The 21668-nt window shown below is 41.5% G+C and overlaps 5 protein-coding genes, 3 long non-coding RNA genes and 1 pseudogene across 10 annotated transcripts; 5 read left to right on the top strand and 4 right to left on the bottom strand.

Annotated features, from left to right (window-relative positions):
- Positions 1-807: 807 nt before the first annotated feature.
- LOC116936415 (glutamate receptor ionotropic, delta-2) lies at positions 808-3198 on the top strand. Its single transcript, XM_032943565.2, has 9 exons — positions 808-1037; positions 1130-1236; positions 1301-1388; positions 1455-1613; positions 1671-1827; positions 1980-2197; positions 2279-2404; positions 2467-2615; positions 2682-3198. The coding sequence occupies exons 1-9, from the start codon at positions 909-911 to the stop codon at positions 2908-2910; spliced, it is 1362 nt and encodes a 453-aa protein (XP_032799456.2). The 5' UTR covers positions 808-908; the 3' UTR covers positions 2911-3198.
- On the bottom strand, positions 2314-4469 carry LOC116936442. Its single transcript, XR_006649847.1, has 3 exons — positions 4333-4469; positions 2831-4265; positions 2314-2762 (listed from the first exon to the last, which is right to left on the bottom strand). It is a non-coding gene; the product is annotated as an uncharacterized LOC116936442 (long non-coding RNA).
- A 635-nt stretch (positions 4470-5104) lies between these two features.
- LOC123474775 (serine/threonine-protein kinase/endoribonuclease IRE1-like) lies at positions 5105-13115 on the top strand. The gene is made up of 4 exons (XM_045177395.1): positions 5105-5328; positions 5403-5550; positions 12487-12826; positions 12892-13115. The coding sequence occupies exons 1-4, from the start codon at positions 5105-5107 to the stop codon at positions 13005-13007; spliced, it is 828 nt and encodes a 275-aa protein (XP_045033330.1). The 3' UTR covers positions 13008-13115.
- Positions 6784-11529, bottom strand: LOC123474749 (annotated as a pseudogene).
- A 141-nt stretch (positions 13116-13256) lies between the features above and the next one.
- LOC123474773 (serine/threonine-protein kinase/endoribonuclease IRE2-like) lies at positions 13257-14869 on the top strand. Its single transcript, XM_045177384.1, has 3 exons — positions 13257-13723; positions 13780-14264; positions 14327-14869. The coding sequence occupies exons 1-3, from the start codon at positions 13458-13460 to the stop codon at positions 14446-14448; spliced, it is 873 nt and encodes a 290-aa protein (XP_045033319.1). The 5' UTR covers positions 13257-13457; the 3' UTR covers positions 14449-14869.
- A 492-nt stretch (positions 14870-15361) lies between these two features.
- On the bottom strand, positions 15362-17341 carry LOC123474782. The gene is made up of 2 exons (XR_006649849.1): positions 16955-17341; positions 15362-16878 (listed from the first exon to the last, which is right to left on the bottom strand). It is a non-coding gene; the product is annotated as an uncharacterized LOC123474782 (long non-coding RNA).
- A 931-nt stretch (positions 17342-18272) lies between these two features.
- Positions 18273-19594, top strand: LOC116936430 (serine/threonine-protein kinase/endoribonuclease IRE1). The gene is made up of 4 exons (XM_032943579.2): positions 18273-18413; positions 18529-18753; positions 18811-19304; positions 19372-19594. Exons 2-4 carry the CDS (start codon positions 18530-18532, stop codon positions 19500-19502), a joined length of 849 nt encoding a protein of 282 aa, XP_032799470.2. The 5' UTR covers positions 18273-18413; position 18529; the 3' UTR covers positions 19503-19594.
- Positions 19595-19848: 254 nt separating this feature from the next.
- Positions 19849-21486, top strand: LOC116936426 (serine/threonine-protein kinase/endoribonuclease IRE1). 2 transcript variants are annotated; one of them, XM_032943575.2, is made up of 5 exons: positions 19849-20009; positions 20279-20480; positions 20557-21098; positions 21164-21298; positions 21354-21486. In XM_032943575.2, the coding sequence occupies exons 1-5, from the start codon at positions 19988-19990 to the stop codon at positions 21362-21364; spliced, it is 912 nt and encodes a 303-aa protein (XP_032799466.2). In that variant the 5' UTR covers positions 19849-19987; the 3' UTR covers positions 21365-21486. The 2 variants fall into 2 exon arrangements, with proteins under 2 accessions (XP_032799466.2, XP_032799465.2); XM_032943574.2 differs by having other exon boundaries at positions 21164-21486.
- On the bottom strand, positions 20013-21659 carry LOC116936443. 2 transcript variants are annotated; one of them, XR_004401725.2, is made up of 4 exons: positions 21549-21659; positions 21134-21467; positions 20972-21067; positions 20013-20875 (listed from the first exon to the last, which is right to left on the bottom strand). It is a non-coding gene; the product is annotated as an uncharacterized LOC116936443 (long non-coding RNA). The 2 variants fall into 2 exon arrangements; XR_004401726.2 differs by having other exon boundaries at positions 21134-21277; positions 21549-21656.
- Positions 21660-21668: the final 9 nt, after the last annotated feature.

The raw sequence follows: 21668 nt of genomic DNA, 5'->3' as shown, positions 1-21668 counted from the left end.
GGATGTAGAATGACACGTGCAACAGTAGAATATACCCTTTCAAAATCGTTAAACAAACCAAACAACAATTCTAATTAGATATAATCCTATCGATTTGAGTTAGGTGTTTTTATTTCGAATCGTGTAAAGCCGCCATTGAATCAACATAGGAAATTAAACTGGTCTTGTACGCAGCCAATTGAAGCTGATATCCTATACATCAAATGGCCAATCGATTGGCTGTCAATGCCTGCCATTTCCGAGTACATGACAAATACAAATCGCCAAACGAAATTACAGGAATTGATTGTATTGGAATAGCTGCTATAACATTACTTGGACATTAGTACAGTTTAGCGTGCTGTACTCAATAGAGACTGGTATTAATTATTTCTTTCCTTGATTGGCAACATTGTCAAAGGTTCAGGTGAAACGTAGGGGATTTTTGTCCACGTTCGTGATGATTTTCCTCTAACTTTGTCCTTTCAAAGCAGTTTAAAATCTCATTTATTATGGGCTATCTCTATGCTATGGTTTTCTCGAATTTCAAAGCATATCCAATCCTAAAATTGGACAGTACCGAATAGAATACAATCAGAGACTACGCTAAACTTGCATAAATAGACCGGTTTTGATGAATCATGACTGACAGATATGTCAATCTGTCTAAAAGAGCCGAAAGCATTTACAGAAGATGAGCGATAGAACATTAAGACAACTGAATCTCGTATTGTTGGTACTGATTCTCGGATGTGTTACCATGGGCAACAAACATTTCAGCATCTTGCAAACTAACGCAAGCCAGTGAATAGCATAGTTGGTTTTACAGCAACAGCCTGGCTATATAAACAGCAGGTGAGCCGCTAATTGGAGTAATGACTACCTGATGTCCGTTCACGCTTAGCAGAAGATAAGGAAAGTGGGCAGTTATGTCTAAATTGTATTTTCTGCTGTTGGAGTTGTTAGTAACAACAAGCTGCAAAGTTGCCGATGATAACGGTTTACATAAACAACATAACGGCTTAAAAGGAAAACATCTGCAAATTGTCACAGGTCATGTAAGTTCAAATGAGGACATATTATGTGGAAATTAATCAATTACATGAGATGGTTTTTTATTTGAATTGATGGCTAACGTATTTTTCAATAGTTCCCTCCACCGATTGAAGTATTAAGAAATTCCTCTGGTCACGTTGTTGGCTATTCCGGTATGTTGTACCACCACCTGTTGTTCCTGTCTCAAAAACTAAATTTCAAGTAATTTTTTTCGCAACGTTGAACTTTGCAAAAAAACATGTGTCAAGTCTGTTGATAATGTCAGGTATAACATATTCCCCGCGGCAGAGAACACCAATGGAGTTAAGGTCAATGGCACATGGAATGGAATAATCGGAGCATTGCAAAGACAAGTATGCAACGTTCAAATAGAGAGTTACATATACTTAAGTTGGTTTCATTTGTTTGTTCTTCATCAGGAAGCTGACATTGGTTTAGCGCCAGTAGCTATTTCTCTACAGCGATATGAAGCTCTTGATTTTCGTGGAAGGATTGGAGGAGACTGGACAAGCATCCTGGTCAGATATCCTCTCCCTTACGTTTCTTTTACCAGTACGCTCGACTTATTTTCCAAAGAGGTAATTTAAATTCCCATTTTAAGTGGTTTTTATTGATTTATTTCGATGTGCGTTTAGGTGTGGATCGGATTTTTAGTTTCTGCTGTCGTCGTTGCCGTATTTTTCATCGTGTTGACCTCCATAGGCAAACGGTTGCACGTCACGCGTGAACAGAATTCCGAGACGAGCATTGCCACTTTTGCGTGGTACTTGTTCAGCACCTTCTTTTCCCAAGGTTGGATTAGTTTAATGACGGAAACGTACATAAAACAATAGAAATTGAACTGAACGAGTAATTGATGTTCATCTGTGAAAATGAAAATAAAATTTTCAAAAATAATTAAGAAACTAAATCGCTTTCTATTTGTTTGCTTTGTAAAAAAAAAGGGAATCGCATTCCAACTAGCCAAAGGTCTCAAAAAATCCTCGTCGCAACATGGTGTCTAGCAGTTTTCGTCTTCGTCAACACTTATAACTGCACTTTAACGTCTTACATGTCGGTGACTTATCAGAAACCAGACATCAACTCCTTTAAAGATTTGGCTACTTCTACTACGTACAAAGCAAACGTCCTAATCGGCTCCATTCAAGAGATTGACATACAAGTTGGTAGAAAAAATGTCTACGACTATTTGATTAAAGGATTATTTAGATTCGCAAGGATTAGTGAGCACTTTCTCCTATAGATGTCGACTAATGAATACATGAAAACGATTGCAGCGAGAATGAAACAGTGTCCTGATTGCAGGAAATTCAACACCAGTGACCAGGCTTTGCAAGTTGTAAAAAACGACAATTACGTTGCCATTATGGTAAGCATCTTTAAATTTAGATTTGAAGCAAGTAACACAACGTGTCGATTATGTGACGACAGACGTCCAGCGGTGGTAGAGGTAACATGCAGAAACATTCTTCTGAGAGAGGCAAATGTCTTTTAACTTTGGCCAAGGAGAAAACGACGTGGGCTAACATGTTCCTTGCCATCCCGAAAACAAGTCCATACAAGGAGGAAATTGAAAGAGAGTACATTTTTTTCTTTGATTAAAATAATAGATAATAAAAACAAATTAACTTTACGTATACATCAAGGTCTTTATGGTTCCATGCCGCTGGATTACGTGAATATTGGTCCGTCCGTCAAGACAAGTACCCCAGGCAATGCGAGCTCACCTACAATAACAAAGGAATGTCCATTAAGAGATCGAGCAATCGAATCAAATTGGAACAGTTCTATCTACCTTTTATGTTTCTCATTGCTGGCTATGCCCTGAGTCTCATTCAGTTTTTTCGCGAACTTCTTTGTCGTCGTAGACGTTGATTAGAAATGATGCCACGGTGTATTGCCATTTAGACGCAATTTCTGTGTTGAACGTAGTCGAATTTTATCAAACCTAGTTCACAAAATTGCTTAAAAATTACTCACTTGAGGAAGAGATAGATATCGAGAGGGGGAGTAAGAAAACGAGCTGTTTTGCAAACGCTCCTTCATCTTTGTTTAACAGACGTCATTCATCTCATTAGTGGAATGCGGAAAAAAGGTTGTAGCCCATATAATTCACATCAAATACATTTTTTTCGGTTGGTAGATAACCATTGCAAGATGTTATCTACATTAGTCAGCACAAATGCAGCAAAAAATAGCCGTTCACATATATATAAAGATTTAAGATAAATATTAGAATCTTTTTACTTGGGTTACGTGCGACGATGCGGTTCAATGTTGCCTTAAAGTGCGTAGAGAGCAATTGATAACAAGACGTTATCAATAAAAGAGGTCCAAAGCTCTTTTGATGCACTTCATCGCGCATCGCAAAATGATGCTGGTTCAATATAGCCAGTCGCTTTCATGATCGACAATAACAACATTGATTATTGCAATGGCCCAAGATCCAGAAAATGTTCGGAAAGTTGCTCTTATCACCGGTAATTTATACCGATTCTCTCGAAATCACTTGACTTATTGCGTTGATTTTTCACGTGTTCCAGGTTCAAGTTGCGGAATCGGGGCGGCCACGGCTGTCCAATTTGCCACTCTGGGCTACCGTTTGTCTCTTTATGCCTTGAATATTCCAGCTGACGAGGCAGGTTTAGCTGAAACGAAATCTCGTTGCCTTACAGCCAACCCTCAATTGACATCAGATGACGTAAGTTTTGTGCAATTTTAAAAAGCACACACAAATGGGAAATTAAGTTTATTTTGTCCGTTAGATCGTGACAATGACTGGAGATTTAACTGTAGAAGAAAACTGCCATTTTTTAATAGCGAAAACTATCGAAACCTTCAAGAGAATTGACGTTTTAGTAGCCAATGCAGGAATAGTCAGTGCCAGTCGACTTGAAAACATGAAAATGGAAGACTTTGATAAAGTAATGAACATTAATTGTCGCGTTGTTGTTTTAATGAACAAATTAGTCATCCCTTACCTGTCGGAAACCAAAGGAAATATCATCAACGTGTCCAGCGTCGCTGGAATACGAGCAGTACGTCAATCGATACAAACCAAAATGTCTTGTTTAATAATTCTTTTTTAATTATTAGTGTACAGACATGATGGCCTATTGCATGAGCAAGGCTGCAATTGCCCAGCTGACTCGCTGTGCTGCTTCAGAACTGGCATCTAAAGGGATTCGAGTTAATGCCGTTTGTCCAGGCATTATTGGCAATACTGAAATCTTTTCCAACGCTGGATTATCCAAGGAGCTTCAGGATTTTACTTTCGAACGTGCCAAATCGACTCACCCATTAGGTCGTGCTGGAACACCGGAAGAAGTAGCGAAATCCATCGCTTTTTTGGCGTCCGAAGAACACGCCTCGTTTCTGACGGGAGTGACGCTGCCCGTCGATGGTGGACGTTGTGTTTCATCGTAACGCAGATGCGTAGTGATTTTGCTATACTTGCCATAATGCATGAGGGCAATTTTACAATAGAACTTACTATTATTTTCAAGCAAAATGTAACGATGTTCTTAGATCTTTCTGTGAACATGACTGAAATTCATGTCGAGCTGTACAATTCAGCGACCATAAACTTGGCACTTGATTGCAATCATTAAGTAACTGCTTAGTTTGGTGAAGCAAAAGTTATAATTAAAGCCAGTTCAAATGCATTACAATCGTTTTCGACACATTACCAATCCCAAGAACGAGAATGTCGAAAATTGGAAATTTGTGGTTTTCTTGCAACATAATTTAAAACTTGTGGTTTTCTTGCAACATATTTTAAAATAAGGCTCGGCGATAGAGATAAGATAGCTAGAAGAACTATCACGTAAAGATATGCAATTTGAAATATGTACAAACATTAGAATCGGACCACAAAAAAAAAAAATTAGTTCTACCTGACACGCCCTGCAAAACTCGTGTAACTTGCATCCTTCCATTCGACGTCAGTTTAACCGAAATAAAGGTAATAGCGTAAAGTTTTTAAATAATTAGAGCTGCTCTACAGATGAGTAGCATGATTGGTTGATAATCAAAATGTTGACTGGTCCTTTTTTGCAAAACGTCTAGCATGATTGTGGATTACGACAGGAATAATTCATTGGGCGAGGGCATATCTGCCCAAGTGTTCTTGGGCACTTTTGCTGGAGAACAAGTTGCCGTTAAAAGAATACAAAAAAGAACGGAACAAGATGTGGACAAAGCCCGTGAAAGCCGTGAAGAAGAATCCATGAAACAATTCAATCACCCAAATGTCCTCAAATTAATTGAGGTTCAAGAAGATCCAGATTTCAAGTATACAAGTCAAAAAGATATCCATCCCCAGTTTCATCTTGAAATTACTCAATTCTATTGCTAATAATTCCAAGGTTTTTGATATTGGAACTGTGCCTGGGAACAGTTCGCGATTACATCAAAGGAAACTACACCGGCCCGATGCCTTCCGAAATCGACGGGATGATTCAAATGGCTAGCGGATTGCAATACATTCACTCGCAGCAATTCGTCCATCGAGACATTTTTTTTTTTTTTTAATTAAAAGGCGCAGCTCCCACCGGGAGTAATGCCATTTTGTATTTACAGCGAGGTCGATCTTGGATAAAATTACAGATGAAGATGAATGGAGTGAATAGGAGTTCAGGTGGTAGACGCAGTGACTTAAATCGACAATTTTCGCGAATGCGGATACAACATGTCGTGACGCATAGGTGAATGGGTATAGCTACACACTGAATGAGTCAGAAACCAGAATGTTCTCATCTGTCGCACGAAGCTAGTTTGAAAACATACGGATCTGCCCAGCCCGAATGAACGCGGAGGCAAAAACTCTCAAACATAAAATATGTTACAGGCCTCACGACAGCCAAAACTGGTACTAATCTCATCCGTCACTAAACATTGTGCGGTCGATTACCCAGTCCTTGCTGACACGGCGATACCAACCATAATAAGCAAATAAGTATACTATAAGCAGAAACAGGAGGAATCTCATCCGTCGCACAGGGCGAGGTCGAAACCAACCCGGTCTGATAGCAGGAAACAGATGCAGAGTAGGGAAAAGGGAAAGATCGAAAAGCAATAAATGGTCTTTGGCCTCAGACAGCCGAAGCTGGGAAGAGTCTCATCCGTCATTACATGGTGCGGTCGATCTCCCAGCTCCTGCTGACACGGCGTACAAGACGATTTGTTATCAAGGTGTTATACATTCAACAGAAATACAAATAATTGTGGGTGTGTTAAGTCTTCCGAGTCTTTGGTCGCAGAGATGTATCGCACCATTGCTGTCCAAACGGTCCGGTGCGTAGGTATGATGTCGAGTGAGGGGGCCAGGTTAGCTCGCAATCACTACACGCTGCAGAGAAGCTGATCCTAGGTTGGCTGAACAAAATGCAATAAAATAGAAAGTGCCATGACTCATGGGGCTCACCACAGGAGCAGGCGGGAGAAGAACGAAATTTAAAGCGGTATTGGTGAGGTTGAGTGCGGGTGACCGACAGGATCTGAGAGAGCTGGCAGTTCAGCGGCGAGAAAGCATTGAGGCCGACTGCACGGTAGGAAAGAATGACCTGGTCGTCGTAGCGTTTAACCCGGAAGCCCACTCCGTTCATGAAGCGACTTGATGAGCATGGACGCTACCGCTCTAGCTACCTCTTTCGGCTGATGCAACTCAATAACGGGGTGTCGTATATCTGAGGATTCACAGATCGCCCGAGTCAGGCAAAGACCGTACGTTGACGAGAGGTCCTGAGCTACGTAAAACGATGTATTGTGGCGAATTGGGACCATGGAATCCAGACAGTTTAGCTGAAGGCTAGAGACTAGTTTGCCTAGAATAAGAAAACTAAGCAGTTTAGTGGAAGGAGAGATGATTTCCACATGATCATGTGACTGTAGCGCTCGAGCAGCGAGCACAAGGGCCCGATGCATAGCGAATAGGTTTGTCATAATATCACTTGTGGAGACAGGAGAGCACCAGAGTCAAGGTCAACAACATTCTTGTGATTAGCAGAGATAATAGCAAACCGAGGAATGCCGGCAGATCGGGCTGTTGAACAAAGATGCGAGCAACCTGGGCTGAGGCTGGAAGGAGAGAACATCCCTGATTGAGCTGAATTGGCTTGGGAAGACAAACCCAAGGTGGCCATCTAGGAGGAGAGGAGAAAGACTACGCCCCCGGCGTCGGCAGTGATAAGACGTCTGGAAAGTATTTGCCCAGCCATTTTTAGTGTAGCACGAGAAGTTCGCATAATTACTAGTCGAAAGACGGAGGTACGCAGTTTTCATCACAGTAAAATCAATTGGGTCCACATTGGCAAGGACCAACAGGGCATCAGTAGAGGTAGTTTTAAAAGATTTGGTTCTGGCTATTGCAAACACTCTTGGAATGAGCGTACACATTTCACTCCTTTTTGTGGCCAGAAAAGGGCCCATAGGAGCACCCATACAGAAGAATGGGTTCGACTGCAGAGAGGTATAGGTATCGGAGCCGCCTGTCATCGTATCCCCATGTTGCCCTTAGGTATGACCTTAATGAAAAAAGCCTTTTTGCGGCCGCAATTTTCCTTGCTACATGTAGCGACCACTTAAACGTGCATCGAGAGTCAAACCAAGAAACCGTGGAGAGGAGGGGCCTATACGTGTTTCGTTAATAGAGAGATGAAGATCAGACCAATCAAAAGATTTTTAGATATTAACATGAACACCGATTTTGGAGCACTCAATGACATTTTGTTTTGTACGCACCAGTTGAGGACTTGATTACACATAAGTTGGAGGTTGTGAGTCGCTATAGCTGGATCTTTGTGCGATGTGGCTAAGGTGAGGTCATCTGCAAAGCCTACTATGGCGAACGGAAAATCAAAGTTTAGCCTCAAGACGTCGTCAATAAGGACGGACCACAGAAGGGAGATAAAACTCCACCCCGAGGGCAGCCTAAATTAATATTAACGCTGGCTGATGACCCGTTATGGGAGAGAAGAGCCAGTCTGTTTGATAGGAAGGAAGACACAAGTTTGACCAGGTAAGTCGGACACTTGCGCCGGGCAAGAGCCGCTAGAATTGCAGGGTGCCAGGCAGCGTCAAAAGCGCTTTTAATATCTAAAAAGGCGGAAGCAGTGGTACGCTTGCTGAGCATACCTGCCTCACAAAACGTTACGAGTGCATGACCAGCCGATTCTGTTGACCTTCCAGAAGTAAAACCATGCTGGTTGGGACTAAGCCAATTGGCTGACGATGAATGCCATTGAAGCCTATTCAGAATTATCTTTTCGAGCACCTTAGCAAGATTGTTCACTAGACTAATGGGGCGAAAACTGCCTAGCGCATCGTACGATGGTTTGTTTGGCTTACCAATTATGAGGACTTTAGAAGTTTTCCAGGCCTGGGAAAGAACTGAAGACGAACGCATTCTCTTACAATAAAGAGTAAATGAGCCTTTAAGACAGGAAACATTCCTTGATAATAGCAGCCGACAGACCATCGGATCCGGGGCCGCTTTGTAGTTGATTGAATCCAATGCGGCGTCCAGTTCCTCCACAGTGACAGGAGGGCCTTCAAATACGGAGGGACTGAAACTACATCGTCAACAAAGGACTCCACCAGTAGGTGAGATGGAAGGACAAGGGCTCTTTAGGAAAGAAGTGCAAGGCACACTGCTTTAGAATCAAGTTCGCATCGCTCACCGTCGAGCCATTTACAACTAGCGCGCTCGGGAGACTAATGCCCTGAGTTTTACCCGATAATACTTTTAGAGCAGAATGAAGATCGTTACTGTCGAGGTTTGCTTTGCATAAGAGATTCCAAGAAGCTCTCTTGGCGCGTCGCAACTCTCTCTGATAAATAGCCTTAGAGGCTGAAAAAATGGCCCTGTTTTCCTCTGTTCTCAAGGCAGACCAGCCTTTGAAGGCCTGTCTGGCCCTATGTCTCAGAGCGCATAGCTCCTGGTTCCACCAAAGCATACCCCGCGACTGACGCGAGCGTTGGTTGGTCCTTGATTCGCACGCTGCCACAAAAACGACGTCAGTCAATTCGGTCACTAAGGAATCTATCTGCTGCTCCGATGCTACTAACGGTATCACTATTCTACCAATTGTAGCTGCCACTTTTAGGCGCAATTCCGCCGTGTTGATACAAGAAATGTGAGGGATTCTCGGAGACCGACTGCCAACAGATCTACTCGGGTGACAGAGGGGCGACCGATCTCAAAATATATGAATGGGTGGTCGGAGAACGAGGAATGGATGGAAAAAACCAACGAGACAGACCAATATTGCCACCTATGGCCGTTATGTCCATGAACGTAGTGCCACCTGGAACGAAATTCAGCTCCGCTAAGCTGCAATTGGCCAATCTTAAACTAGCTTCAGACAAGAATAACTCGAACGCAACGCCTTTCTGATCAGTTGCCGGAGAGTTCCAGAGTCTGTTCTTGGTGTTGGAGTCGGCAGACAACACTGTGAGTGGGGTAATCAAAGGGGTCAATTCAATTTGCAGAGCAGCCATGAAATCAGGGATAGATGGACGGAGATAGACCGAGATGAAGCGGACAGAGCCTTTAGACGACTGCAGGTCAACCACTGCAATGTGATTACTCTCACATCTTGATACTGCTCGACAAGAAGTAGCCAAAGAAAGCTTAACCAATATGGCCGCACCATAAGCATGGTCGGAGTCAAGAGCGTGGAACGCTACGTAACCCTGGGGAATATCAGACAGAGTGGGTGTGGGTGTGAAGAGCGCATAAGGCTCTTGAATCAAAATGACATCGACACTGTTCTCTAGGATAACCTGGGAGAGGGAGGCAGTGGCCAGCTTAGAATGCCGGAGGTTTATTTGAAGACACTTGAATGTTGGTTGAGTCTGGAGACGTAAAGAGGAATTGGAGACGCTCATAGTTGGTTTGATGAGTTGTATTTTACGAAGTTCGCAACCGCATTTTTATGAGCCGCACACACATAAGAACCAGCTGCATGATTCAGGGAACAAGAAGCGCATTTCAGGCTGGGGTGGGAGACATTGCAAGACTGCGTGGCATGCGCTTGGCTGCATTTACCACATGTAACTGGATTGGTACAAAACCTGGTTAAGTGCCCATAGCCTTGGCATCGATTGCAGAATCTGACCTCTTTATTGTAGTCTACTTCAATTACGGCATGTGACAAATTGTCTAATTTTAAGCGTCCCTGTTCCAGATAACGATCACGGGTATTTTTGCAGAGTAAGCTTACTCTGACTAACGAGAACTCGGCGCGATTGAAAAGGATTCTGACATTAGCAATTTTACCTTTCAGTAATGGATTCTCGGAATTTAGCTTGTTTATGAGATTGCAACTTTGCTTGGTTCTAGCATTAAATAAGTCGGCGCTGCTGATTGATCCATCTTCTCTAATCATACTGAGCCCGGACACACCGTTCAGCCTTAGAATGGCCGGGTAACATTTCACCGGGGCATGTACATTCTGAAATACCTTTTCTGCTTCCGGACAGTCCAGGAGATCTCGGGCTTTGTCACGGTTAGCTTCGTCCCTAAAGATTAGCTTTACTGAGTTTCCGCTGTGTCGGATCAACTGTTGTACGACAGGTCCCCCTTTATCCTCCTCTAGACCGAGCAAGCTATCCACAGAACTTTCCGTGATCGATTTAACGGAGATCGTGTCCCTGACTCTAGCAATCAAAAATGGTTTTACCGGTATGCTAGCAGAAGGTTTTCTAATCGGAGGCGGAGCCAACGGGCCAGACGCAATTGACGAGGACTGATTGACGTTATTTAACTGAGCAGAGGGCGATGGGACGTGAATTGGGACTCGGCTTGATCCACCCCCAGTGAGTTCAAAAGTTTAATGTCTTTATCGGCGAGAGCAAGTTTGACACGCACGAGTTCTTTTCCATATCGGGTAACAATGGATGAGAGTTCCTGGCAATGGACAACTCGCTCTCTAAGTCACTAATCTTATCTCTAAGCCGGGACATACACTCATTAACTTTGGAATCATTTTCACGGAGATTGCAAATAAGAGTTTTAAACACCTCAATTTGATTGTCTCTCTCCATGACCATGAAGTCCTCTATGTCAAGACCGAAAGTCTCGTTGAAAGCAAACGCCAACTCATCTCCCTTAGAGTGTTTCGGACGATTATTACAAGACAGAGGGGAAATTACATTGGCAGCACGTTTGACGCCACTTGACTTGGGAGTTACTTTTGTTCTATCTCTACAGTTTGGGCAATACTTGAACCTTTTGTTAATGGGGACAAACATGATCTTGCACTCCTCATTGTGGCAATTGATTGTCTGGCTAATCGACTGGCTCAGATTGCTGACAGAATCGCGGACGGAGTCACCGTCCGAGCTATCCGGCATCTCTGCCTTTGGCTTATACTAGTAAGCCAGGTAGAGCAAACAACAAACACAACAAGCCTAACAGAAGAGAAGAGCAGGTGAGAGGGGTTCCGGGGCAATACGTGACCGATTGACCGTAGTAGACGACGTATACACAACCAAGAAGAGAAGTGAAGATAGAAATGCAGGAGCTCCTCTTCGACACTGGGAGGAATGCAAGGACGGACACGACGTCAGAAGGAGGCTATGACTACCCCCAGTTCCCTCCCCCCCTCACACAGAGCATGAGTAGAGTGACCAGCGTCCAAAACCCCCCAAGGTCTCCACCAAAAGGTTTCCGGCACTTCAACAGAAGCCCACGACACGAGGACGGATTGGGCACTAGTCGTGCCACTCGCTCAGGAGGACAAGAGAATCGCCAGGGATATAAACTCTATGAGCCAAAACGGGACCAAGCCTTTTCGGTTGTTGCTTATAACCAGACCGGACGGGGTGGAATCTATACCACTCACTTCCTGTATTTAAAAAACTTGAAAAAGAACTCCGCAACTTACAAATGAGCTGGTATGCACTGCTGAAATATCCGCGATAGGAAAACAGTTCCCACTGCTCGATATACACAAACTGTGTTTTGATCCGATAGGGCCTCAAAACATGCAAATAAAGAAAAAAAAGAAACGAAAAAAAAGAAAAAAAAAAAAAAAAGAAAGGATGCAGTTAGCACAAATCAAAACAATCAATAAGAGAGAGGTGATCGCGCAAAGCCCGCGCAAAGCAAAAAGTTAGACCAGGGGGCTAGGGAGGGGAGCCTTGTAAGGCCCGCGAAAAGAACACACAAAGAGGGACAAAAGAAAAGAAAAAAAAATGGCGAGTGAGACGAGAAAAGAAGTAGGGCAAATGTAATCCGGGATGAGAGACACTTAAACACAATTCCGAAAAAACTAAAAACACAATGGTGACACTACACAGTCTGTAGACTTAAACTTATTCAACTCGAGGGTGAAAAGTAAAGCCAAAAACGACTGGAAATAGACCACCAAGGACACACAAAAAAAAAAAAAAAACGAGAGCTACTGAATAACACGTCTGTACTGGCAGACGGTAGCAGATCCAGACATCAAACCGGCAAATGTATTGATTTCTAAATCCCACGTTCTGAAAATATCGGATTTCGGATTCTGCCGGCCAGTTACAGGATCCGGAAGTTTTTCAATGTCTAGCGGACCCAAAGGCACCAAGATCTATAACTCTCCGGAATTCCTTCGCATAGACGAGAAAAACGAAGAGGAAAGAGCAAAAATTCGAGCAAATGTGTCGACAGACATCTTTTCTTTAGGCTGTCTGTTCCACAGTTACATCACAAAGGGCGGTCATCCTTTCGCTGGCGGAAAGAATCCCGTCGAATTTGTAACCGTCGCCAACATTTACAAAGGCAAAAAGTTCCTGGACGACTCTGGTGAGCAACTTCAGATTACACGTAAACTTTCATTCATATATGTTACTTATTTGTGTACCTTTTAGGTCTATCAAAGGATCATTTTGCATTTTCAATGATTGACGGCATGACGGAGGTTGATGCAGCCAATCGTTGGAAACTGATCCAAGTTTTGGAAACTCTGGAAAGTCAGAAAAGCTGAAACTTTCGCAGGAATGAAAGGCACTTCAAATTAATTTCCTTCAAAATTCACCGTAGAAACAGTTTAAAATGCATATTGCAAACAAAATACACAACAGTTTAAAACAGATTATCGCACCAAAAAGTATAGGTGCAATACCAAAATGACCTCCATATTATTTGTACATCATGTCCGATTAGACGATTTACCACGGCAACATTTTCTTATACTAAAAGCACAATTTTCAAACCGAATAAGCCTAGGATATAAGCTACCCAACACAAGATTTCCACACATCTTGACACGATAAGATAAGACCCATTTTGTATGCATTCAATCGTGTGACGAAAAGAAAAAGAATAAACTCACCTTTATCTGCGATGTATCAGCTACCAAACGCTCAAACCAAACCCCGTTAGCTTAACGTTTTGAGCAGAGAAAGAGGTGCACTTTGTTATTGCTACTGCAACAATGTCCGTTACAGCCGGTGACGAAACGTCCATCGCAAGTAGTCCGAAATTATTGGGTAAAGGAGCCTTCGGTATTGTTTACGAAGGATCATGGAACGGAGAGAAAGTGGCCATCAAGCGGATCGACAAGACGGAATTCCTCGTTTTAAACGATGCGGCTGTCGACTCATCCAGCGGCGGACAACGAAGAGAGGAAGAAAACATGAAAAAGTTGGACCATCCCAACGTTCTCAAACTCCTTCACGTTGAAATTGATGAGAATTTCAAGTAAGTCTAAGTCAATTCAATGAACTCTTAAAACAGACAATAATATTATGGTCAAGGTATTTTTATCTAGAGTTTTGCGAAGCCACAATTGGAGATTACAATAAAGGAACTTACACCGGTCCTATGCCGCCATCTGAAGCCGATTCCTTACATCAAATGGCCAGTGGATTGTCTTACATTCACGCGATGGGCCAAGTGCATCGAGACATCAAAGAAGACAACGTCTTAATCCACAAATCGTCTGTTCTCAAAATTTCCGATTTTGGCTTTTCGAAGCCAACGACGGCCAGCGGCAGCTACTCATTGAAAAGCGGCGTTAAAGGCACGCAAAATTACTTTTCGCCCGAGCTTCTTAGACTAGCCGAAGAACAAGCTAGTTTCGGTATATTAGCCCATCAGAGGAGCAACGTTTCGTCCGACGTCTTCGCCCTAGGATGCGTCTTTTACGGCTACCTAACCAAAGGTAAACATCCGTTTGCCGATCCAAGAGGATCCTTCTTCATTCCGGCGAACGTTCTGAAAGGAAAATGCAAGCTCGAAGGTATAGGAAGTTTGATTATTTTATGAGCTATGATAGTTAACGAATCTTATTTTAATTCACAGTGATTACCGACCCGCTTTTCCGGTCCATTGTCGGGGGGATGATTGCTTCTAACCCTGTCACACGCTGGAGCCTTGACGCGGTTGAACTACAGTTAAAACCTCGTTTAACACAAAATTGTTAACAGATGGATTACGACATATTTCTTGAGTTATTTTTCTTTCCACTATATACTTTAATTATCTAGCGATTCAGATAAATGTAGACCATCTCCAAAGTACAACTTAAATTCCACATAACTCAAACAACCCACAATTAATTTCCCTGCATTCACTGCTGTTCCAGCCCTCTACTCAACTCTTGTTGCAGCCAAAGATGCTGCTTTCTCCATTCTCACGACAGCCAAATCTCCCCAATCGGTGAATTAGTGCAATTAAGCAAATCAAATCGTTAATCCAAACCAGTTCAGGAAATTGCCAGAAACCGGCAGTCAAATGGAAAATGTCCTGCAATTCTTCCATTATTATTAATTGCTAATGATGATTAACTACAAATTATTGGTTGGGTACAAAAACAACTGCAAAATACACTTTTACTTCAGTGCAGTTGTTCATCAGTCCTGGAAGTGTTCACTTAAAAGTGGCGTAACAAATGACAGACGCAACGCCCGTCATAACGCCGTTGGGGAAGGTGTAAAGTACCGGGAGATAACAGCAACCAGGAAATTTCCTAAAACTCAGTAAACATATGTCTGGTGTAAATGACATACGTGCATTACCAAATAAGTATGTAGCACAACATTGTGAAAATTAAACAAAAGCGAATGTAATGCAGGAAATTCAGTATAAATGATTGGCTCCACATACGAAGAAATAATATTTCCCAACATTCCGTTAAAATTCAACATATTTTAAAATACGTATTGAAAAACTTGAAATTGAAACAAGTCAACAACGGATAACAGATAAGAATATAAGATAAGATATCTTTCAAATATCGAATGCGACGGTTGGGCTGACTCTTTCTCCAGTGCTCGCACATTTGACGCAGTATCTTCCAACATTCACCGCAAAAATGGAATTTTATGAAAGCCCAGGTAAATTTTAAACAAAAAAGCTTTATTTAACATTAATCACCACTATAACAATATTCGTACAAACTAGAATCCACCATGAGGTTTTCAAGGGAAAACATTTTGGGTAGAGGAGCATTTGCTTGCGTCTTTGGTGGAACCCTGAATGAAGTACCCGTCGCTGTGAAACGAATTCAACTGCACGATTTAGAAGACGAAATTAAAAGCCGCGAAGAAAACATACTGAAATCAATGAGTCACGAAAATGTCCTAAAAATTGTGCACATCGAAGAAAACGAAGATTTCAAGTAATTTCAACATTTCGTTAAGCAATTGATTTTCTCACTATTTAGCGTTTAACCTTGTTTCAAATTAGATTTCTTGTTCTGGAGCTTTGCGAAGCCACACTACACGATTACATACGTAGACGTTACGTGGGAGACATGCCCCCCGACCCTAACGCGTTACATCAAATGGCTAGCGGATTGTCCTACATTCATTCCTTGGGATTCGTTCATCGCAACATCAAGCCAGAAAACGTCTTGATCAGTCAAACGGGCGTCCTCAAAATTGCCGATTTCGGTTTCTGCAAACCGTTCCGCAAGACCAACAGTTTTTCGATGAGCATTCCGAGAGGCAATCGGATGTACTGCGCACCTGAATACCTGCAACTAGAAAGCAAAACTAAAGAAGAAAAAGAACAAATCAATAACGATAACGCGATTGACATCTTTTCCCTGGGCTGCTTATCTTTCTGTTACATCAAAATGGGCGACCATCCGTTCGCAAAACCGGGATCGCCAGTCAATTACACCATTACTAGCAACATCGTCTACGGCAAAAAATATCTGCATCTTGGTGAGTAAACTAAAATCGATTCGAGAAGCAAGAATATTTGAAAAGCAAAATTGTTTATTTTTACAGCCATGTCACGTGATCACTACGCATTTGAAATCATTGACGGAATGACCCAAGCGGTTCCAGAAGATCGTTGGAAATTAGAACGTGTGATTGAAATGTTAACACCTCGCTTGGTCAAAGACAAGACGAGCGCGTAACTATGTCAGTCATGACTGAAATGCTGCTCGGGCATGTATTGTTTGGCTATCAATCGTGAAAAATTGCTGGCCTATAAGCCACTCGAGAACTGGCTTCTGACACAAAAATAAAGCGGCTTACCTAGACATACCTGGGGCGGCAACCACACGCCAGACACAATTTCAGCATGATCGTATATAGAAAAATAAAACAATTGGGAAATTTTAAAATAAACTTAACTTAGCTTTGCATTCATCTTTTTTTTTAACAAGAAAACGACGCCTACCTTGACAAACTCGCCATCTACCAAAAGTTAGTTGGTCTACGTACATAAAACAAATATTTGAATAAAAACTATGAAGAATCTACTTGATAAGGATCAAATTCTAAGAAGGTGTTGCAATTACACTTTATGTAACTGTATAAGGCGTGTGGGTGCATTTCAAAACCCAGACCAGATTTCCTCACTGAACTCTACGCCGTCGAGCCAGGCTTCATGTAAAGCTGATAAAGAACAATAAAGAACAATAAATTCACTATAAAGTACTGAATATCGCGGGAACATGACGTGAACACTTACCTCAACACGTACACAGTTGGAAAAAAAACGCCCGATCTGCGTAAGATCGTTTACAAATACAAGGATCCTGTGCCTTCATTATTAGAATACTTATGAAAGTGACACTGCATTTCCTACTACATCAAAGAACACTTAACCCAGGATGAATGACATGAATTTCTTGCAGTAAAGACATTATTCACACCCGCAAGGAAACCCAATTTAACTCACAAATAAGCATTGACTCTTTACTTTTAAAACTCTTGAAACTAAAGAAATGCAAGGTATCATTATACATTTATTCTATATACTAGTACTGACCAAAATGTCCATTTCACATTTTCGATTTAACCATAGACATGCACAAATATATCTCAAAATAAAGAACCACTCTTCATTGAAATGTTAAACCCTTTTGTACCTGCAGAAATTTGCATACGGTGAAAGACCTCCAGCCACTAGCGGATGAAAGAGGGTAGAAAACGCAATACATTTACGAATAAATCAGGAAAACAATTGTCAGATTGCAATGCCCCAACAAGACGATCCTTTCAATGCTAACTGTATTCAAACAACTAAGATCGTTTCGTCATCAAATGTTGATGCACAGCCTGTTGGTAGGGCAGTTCAAACAATCGAGAACATCCAGCCACGTCGAGCACATCAAGGTAACTACATAAAAAACACATCTGAACGACAAAATCAAAACTCAGATGTGGAAGTGGACACGTAACAAAAGGTGTGGGTAAGGTAAGTCTTACCTAGGGATGGGTTACCTAATCGACTTATTCGAAATGACTAAACTTTCTTTTTCGAGTCTTTCGTTCCACGACTCTAGAATTTCACAGCTGCAGGTGCTATGCAAGGACACAGGTAACCGTGGAGGATAGGAAAAGGATTTTTTGAAAAGGTAGGATGGCACGTGCAACAACACAACATCATACTTAAACTGAATAACGTATACTAGTTAACGCAATTAAATTTACACTTTCGATTAAAGGAAAATGGGAATATTAGCTTTTGTCTGTGTCCCATTTTAAGTGTACCAAGTTGAGTTCTTATATGAAATGACGAAGTTATCGATCTGCATTAGGTATTTTAATCTCGTCTCTTGCAATGTCTGGAGCGACAAAAATTAGAGCAATCCACTTGTTTCATCAAATGGGCAGTCTGTCAATGTCTGAGATGCAAGAATATTATTGGGTAAAAAGCATATACATTTACACGCTAAACTAATGGTTTTTGTGCGATGAAGCGAAGGTTCCAGCAGTAATAAAAAAAGCTCGACGATATAAGAATAAGAAAATGAGAAAAAAAAAAGAAGCACATCGTCAGAGATAAGATAGTGGGCAAGAGCAAAAGGTATAGATAGAAATGCAGTTCATGATTGTATACACCTTACAATCGGACCCAAAATTTGTTAGTTTACTTTCTGTCCAGCTCTCATATCATTCGAATCCTTCCATTAACTGAAACACAGGTAATCGCATCAAAATACATTCTTTTAAAGTAAAAATGGCTGTTCCATTTGCCAGTGTGTGCAGCATTACGGATAATTCAGCATTCTAACTAGTCGTTTCTTGCATAATATCTAGCATGGTTGTAGAGTTCGACAGAGGTAAAGTATTGGGCCAAGGCACATATGGCACAGTATTTTTGGGCACTTTTAAAGATGAAAAAGTTGCCGTCAAGAGGATCCAAATAAGAGCGGGCATTGATGTCAATGATGCCCGTCAAAGTCGTGAAGAAGAAGCCATGAAAAAATTGGAACATCCTTATGTTCTCAAATTAATTGAGGTTCAAAAAGACCTCGATTTCAAGTATGCAACTCAGTTTCGCATTCAATTTGCTCAATTCTATTGCTAATATTCTCAAAGGTATTTTATATTGGAACTATGCCGGGGAACAGTTAAGCACTACATCGAAGGAAAGTATACCGACCCGATGCCTTCTGAAATCGACGGGATGATTCAAATGGCAAGCGGATTGCAATACATTCACTCGCAACAATTTGTCCATCGAGATATCAAACCGGCAAATGTAATGATTTCTGAATCCTACGTTCTGAAAATATCGGATTTCGGATTCTGCCGACCAGTTACAGCTTCCGGAAGTTTTTCCATGTCCAGCGGAGCCAAAGGCACCAAGATCTATAACTCTCCGGAATTCCACGATTCGGAATACAAAAGCCAAGAGGAGAAGGAAAAAATTCGAGCAAATGTGTCGACAGACATCTTTTCTTTAGGTTGTCTGTTTCACAGTTACATCACAAAAGGCGGTCATCCTTTCGCCAAAGAAAAGGTGACCAACGAAGCCGAAACCATTGACAACATCAGAAATGGGGAAAGGTTTCTTAAAAACGGCGAGTCTGGTAAGCGATTTGAGATTAAGATAAAACCCGAATTCAGATTTTATTCGCGTTTCCTTTCATGTTCTAGGTCTTTCAGACGATCATTATGCATTTTCAATGATCGACGGGATGACGGAGATGATGGCAACCGACCGTTGGAAACTAGACCGAGTTTTGGAAACTCTGGAAAGTCAGAAGCTGAAACTTTCGCAGGAATGAAAGGCACTTCAAATTAATTTCCTTAAAAATTCACCTTAGAAACAGTTGAAGATGCACGTTGCAAGTTAAATACAACAGCAGTCAAGCTACCATTTTTATAGTTAAGGGAGTAGATAAGCATGCCATTACATCAAATAGCTGCAATGTCAAACGCAGTTTGCTTTACGCTTCAAAATGATTTCATGTTGGCTACACGGGCTGGTCAATTAGATAATTGCTATAGTAACATTCTCGTGCACAAACACCTCCACTAACGTTCGTTTAGCTTACAATTTAGAAGGTTAAATGTCAAAACGTTCAAGCCGATTACAACCTACGATATTAGATCAAGATTAGATAATTTATTCGTTGTTCGATGGTGTGTAATTGAACGAAGGTAAGCGGATATATCTTTATCATTGCCAGTGAGCTAGACTACTTCTAACTGTGCGGGGATTTCGGGTTTTAGATTTCAACCAAGTTAATAGGAAGGTGCAACAACCAAAATGCAACATCTTGATTCCAAAGGTAAACATTTCAAACACCATATTTAAAGTCTTCAGGGCACATTTTAAGTTTAATTAAAAACATTCCAGCCATAACTAACAAATCCGTCAATGTTTTCTTTTACCTGGTGGTTCTACAAAAACCACCTTTGAAGCCATTAAAACAACTAAGAGTATATTTAATTTGTAAAAATGGAAGTGTGACGAAATACTGGGGTAAAATGTACATAACCGACGATTTGATTGTTTTCATTTTTGCTCACACCTGGACGACACATGTGCCGTAACAAGCTCCCCACTATGACAATAGTGAAGTTCTCGGGTGTGGAACGTTTGCCATTGTGTTTGGAGCAGATCAAGGTAAGGCCGTCAAGAGAATTGAAATACATAGGACGGACAAAGAATTACTTGTCAGAGAGGAGACTGCAATGAGAAAAATGGATCACCCTAACGTCCTAAAACTGTTTGATGCCAAAGAAGACGAAAATTTCAAGTAAACAGTTTAACGTTAACTTTAAACAATACTAATACTTGATAATATTTCGTTAATTTCGATAATAACTCGTTAGATATCTGGTACTTGAACGATGTATGGGGACTGTTCGTGACTATATTTGCGGCGATAAAAAGTTCAGCAATAAACAGCTCGATAGTCAAATGCCACCGGAGGTTGAAGCCTTGAGACAAATGACAAGAGGACTGGCTTACATCCACGCTCAAGATGTTGTCCATCGAGATGTTAAGCCAGAAAACGTGCTCATTTCCGACAAGTTTGTTCTAAAAATTTCGGATTTCGGATGCTGTAAACCCACAGCGCCAGACGGGTCTATGTCTGCAACCAGCGGCCCAAAAGGAACCAGGGCTTATTACGCTCCCGAGTACCTGCAACTAGAGATCGACAACATTACAGTTGAGGAAAGGAAAAAAATTAGAGCGGATAAATCAATCGACATTTTTTCCTTGGGCTGCCTCTTTTTCACTTACATCGTTAAAAAAGGAATTTCCGTTCATCTGTTTGCAACACCAGGGAAGACATTTAAGTTTAGAGAATCGTACGAAAGTGACGTCACCAACAATATCCTTGACAATAAAAAGTTTATCGAAGAGAACGGTACGTACCGTGTTAATTTTTCTTAAGATCCAAACCTCGATTCTCTAACGTTTCGTTTCATTCAGGAATACCAAGCGGACACTATGCGTTTGAAATGATTGACGGAATGACTCAGGCTCATTCTAAAGATCGTTGGGTTTTGGACGAAAGTGAATCTGGAACAAATTCAGTGCTCGACACTTTGAACAAGGAATTGCAACGTGAAGAGAAGAAATAATTGTGGGTGATCTTGGACTTTTGGATCAACAGATTTAAGAAACATTTAATTGGTTAAGACGAAACGTTCAGAAACAACAACACAAAGGTACTGAGAATTCCAGGAAACCAGGGGGGTAATCATGATGTAGCTATTACTGTGTAGTAAATAAACTAGTTCGCAAAAAAAGCATCACTTAGAAATTGTTACGTCATGCAAAAATTTGACAAGATCCAAGAATTTTGTCTCCCTACCTGAATCGTGAGAGCCAGTACCGACAGGTAGAAAGAGAACTGTTCTGTCGACAGCTAACAACTGAAATGGCTCATTCTTGGAACATTCAAGACTCTGGATCTTTCCTGATTCTTGCCTTG

The sequence above is a fragment of the Daphnia magna genome, linkage group LG1, assembly GCF_020631705.1.
Source record: "Daphnia magna isolate NIES linkage group LG1, ASM2063170v1.1, whole genome shotgun sequence".
Lineage (NCBI taxonomy): Eukaryota > Metazoa > Arthropoda > Branchiopoda > Diplostraca > Daphniidae > Daphnia > Daphnia magna.
The sequence above is the reverse complement of the archived record's forward strand: the minus strand, read 5'-3'. Positions and strand labels throughout refer to the sequence as shown.

Excerpts from the sequence above, each read along its gene's own strand:
- LOC116936415 (XM_032943565.2), top strand. The coding sequence starts at position 909 with ATGTCTAAATTGTATTTTCTGCTGTTGGAGTTGTTAGTAACAACAAGC. Across the intron at positions 1,038-1,129 it reads TGCAAATTGTCACAGGTCAT|TTCCCTCCACCGATTGAAGT; the intron begins GTAAGTTCAAAT and ends ATTTTTCAATAG. Across the intron at positions 1,828-1,979 it reads CAGCACCTTCTTTTCCCAAG|GGAATCGCATTCCAACTAGC; the intron begins GTTGGATTAGTT and ends GTAAAAAAAAAG.
- LOC116936430 (XM_032943579.2), top strand. The coding sequence starts at position 18,530 with ATGGTTGTAGAGTTCGACAGAGGTAAAGTATTGGGCCAAGGCACATAT. Across the intron at positions 18,754-18,810 it reads CAAAAAGACCTCGATTTCAA|GTATTTTATATTGGAACTAT; the intron begins GTATGCAACTCA and ends ATATTCTCAAAG. Across the intron at positions 19,305-19,371 it reads TCTTAAAAACGGCGAGTCTG|GTCTTTCAGACGATCATTAT; the intron begins GTAAGCGATTTG and ends TTCATGTTCTAG.
- LOC123474775 (XM_045177395.1), top strand. The coding sequence starts at position 5,105 with ATGATTGTGGATTACGACAGGAATAATTCATTGGGCGAGGGCATATCT. Across the intron at positions 5,329-5,402 it reads CAAGAAGATCCAGATTTCAA|GTTTTTGATATTGGAACTGT; the intron begins GTATACAAGTCA and ends AATAATTCCAAG. Across the intron at positions 12,827-12,891 it reads AAAGTTCCTGGACGACTCTG|GTCTATCAAAGGATCATTTT; the intron begins GTGAGCAACTTC and ends TGTACCTTTTAG.
- LOC123474773 (XM_045177384.1), top strand. The coding sequence starts at position 13,458 with ATGTCCGTTACAGCCGGTGACGAAACGTCCATCGCAAGTAGTCCGAAA. Across the intron at positions 13,724-13,779 it reads GAAATTGATGAGAATTTCAA|GTATTTTTATCTAGAGTTTT; the intron begins GTAAGTCTAAGT and ends ATTATGGTCAAG. Across the intron at positions 14,265-14,326 it reads AGGAAAATGCAAGCTCGAAG|TGATTACCGACCCGCTTTTC; the intron begins GTATAGGAAGTT and ends TTTAATTCACAG.
- LOC116936426 (XM_032943574.2), top strand. The coding sequence starts at position 19,988 with ATGCAACATCTTGATTCCAAAG. Across the intron at positions 20,010-20,278 it reads GCAACATCTTGATTCCAAAG|CTCCCCACTATGACAATAGT; the intron begins GTAAACATTTCA and ends TGCCGTAACAAG. Across the intron at positions 20,481-20,556 it reads AAAGAAGACGAAAATTTCAA|ATATCTGGTACTTGAACGAT; the intron begins GTAAACAGTTTA and ends ATAACTCGTTAG.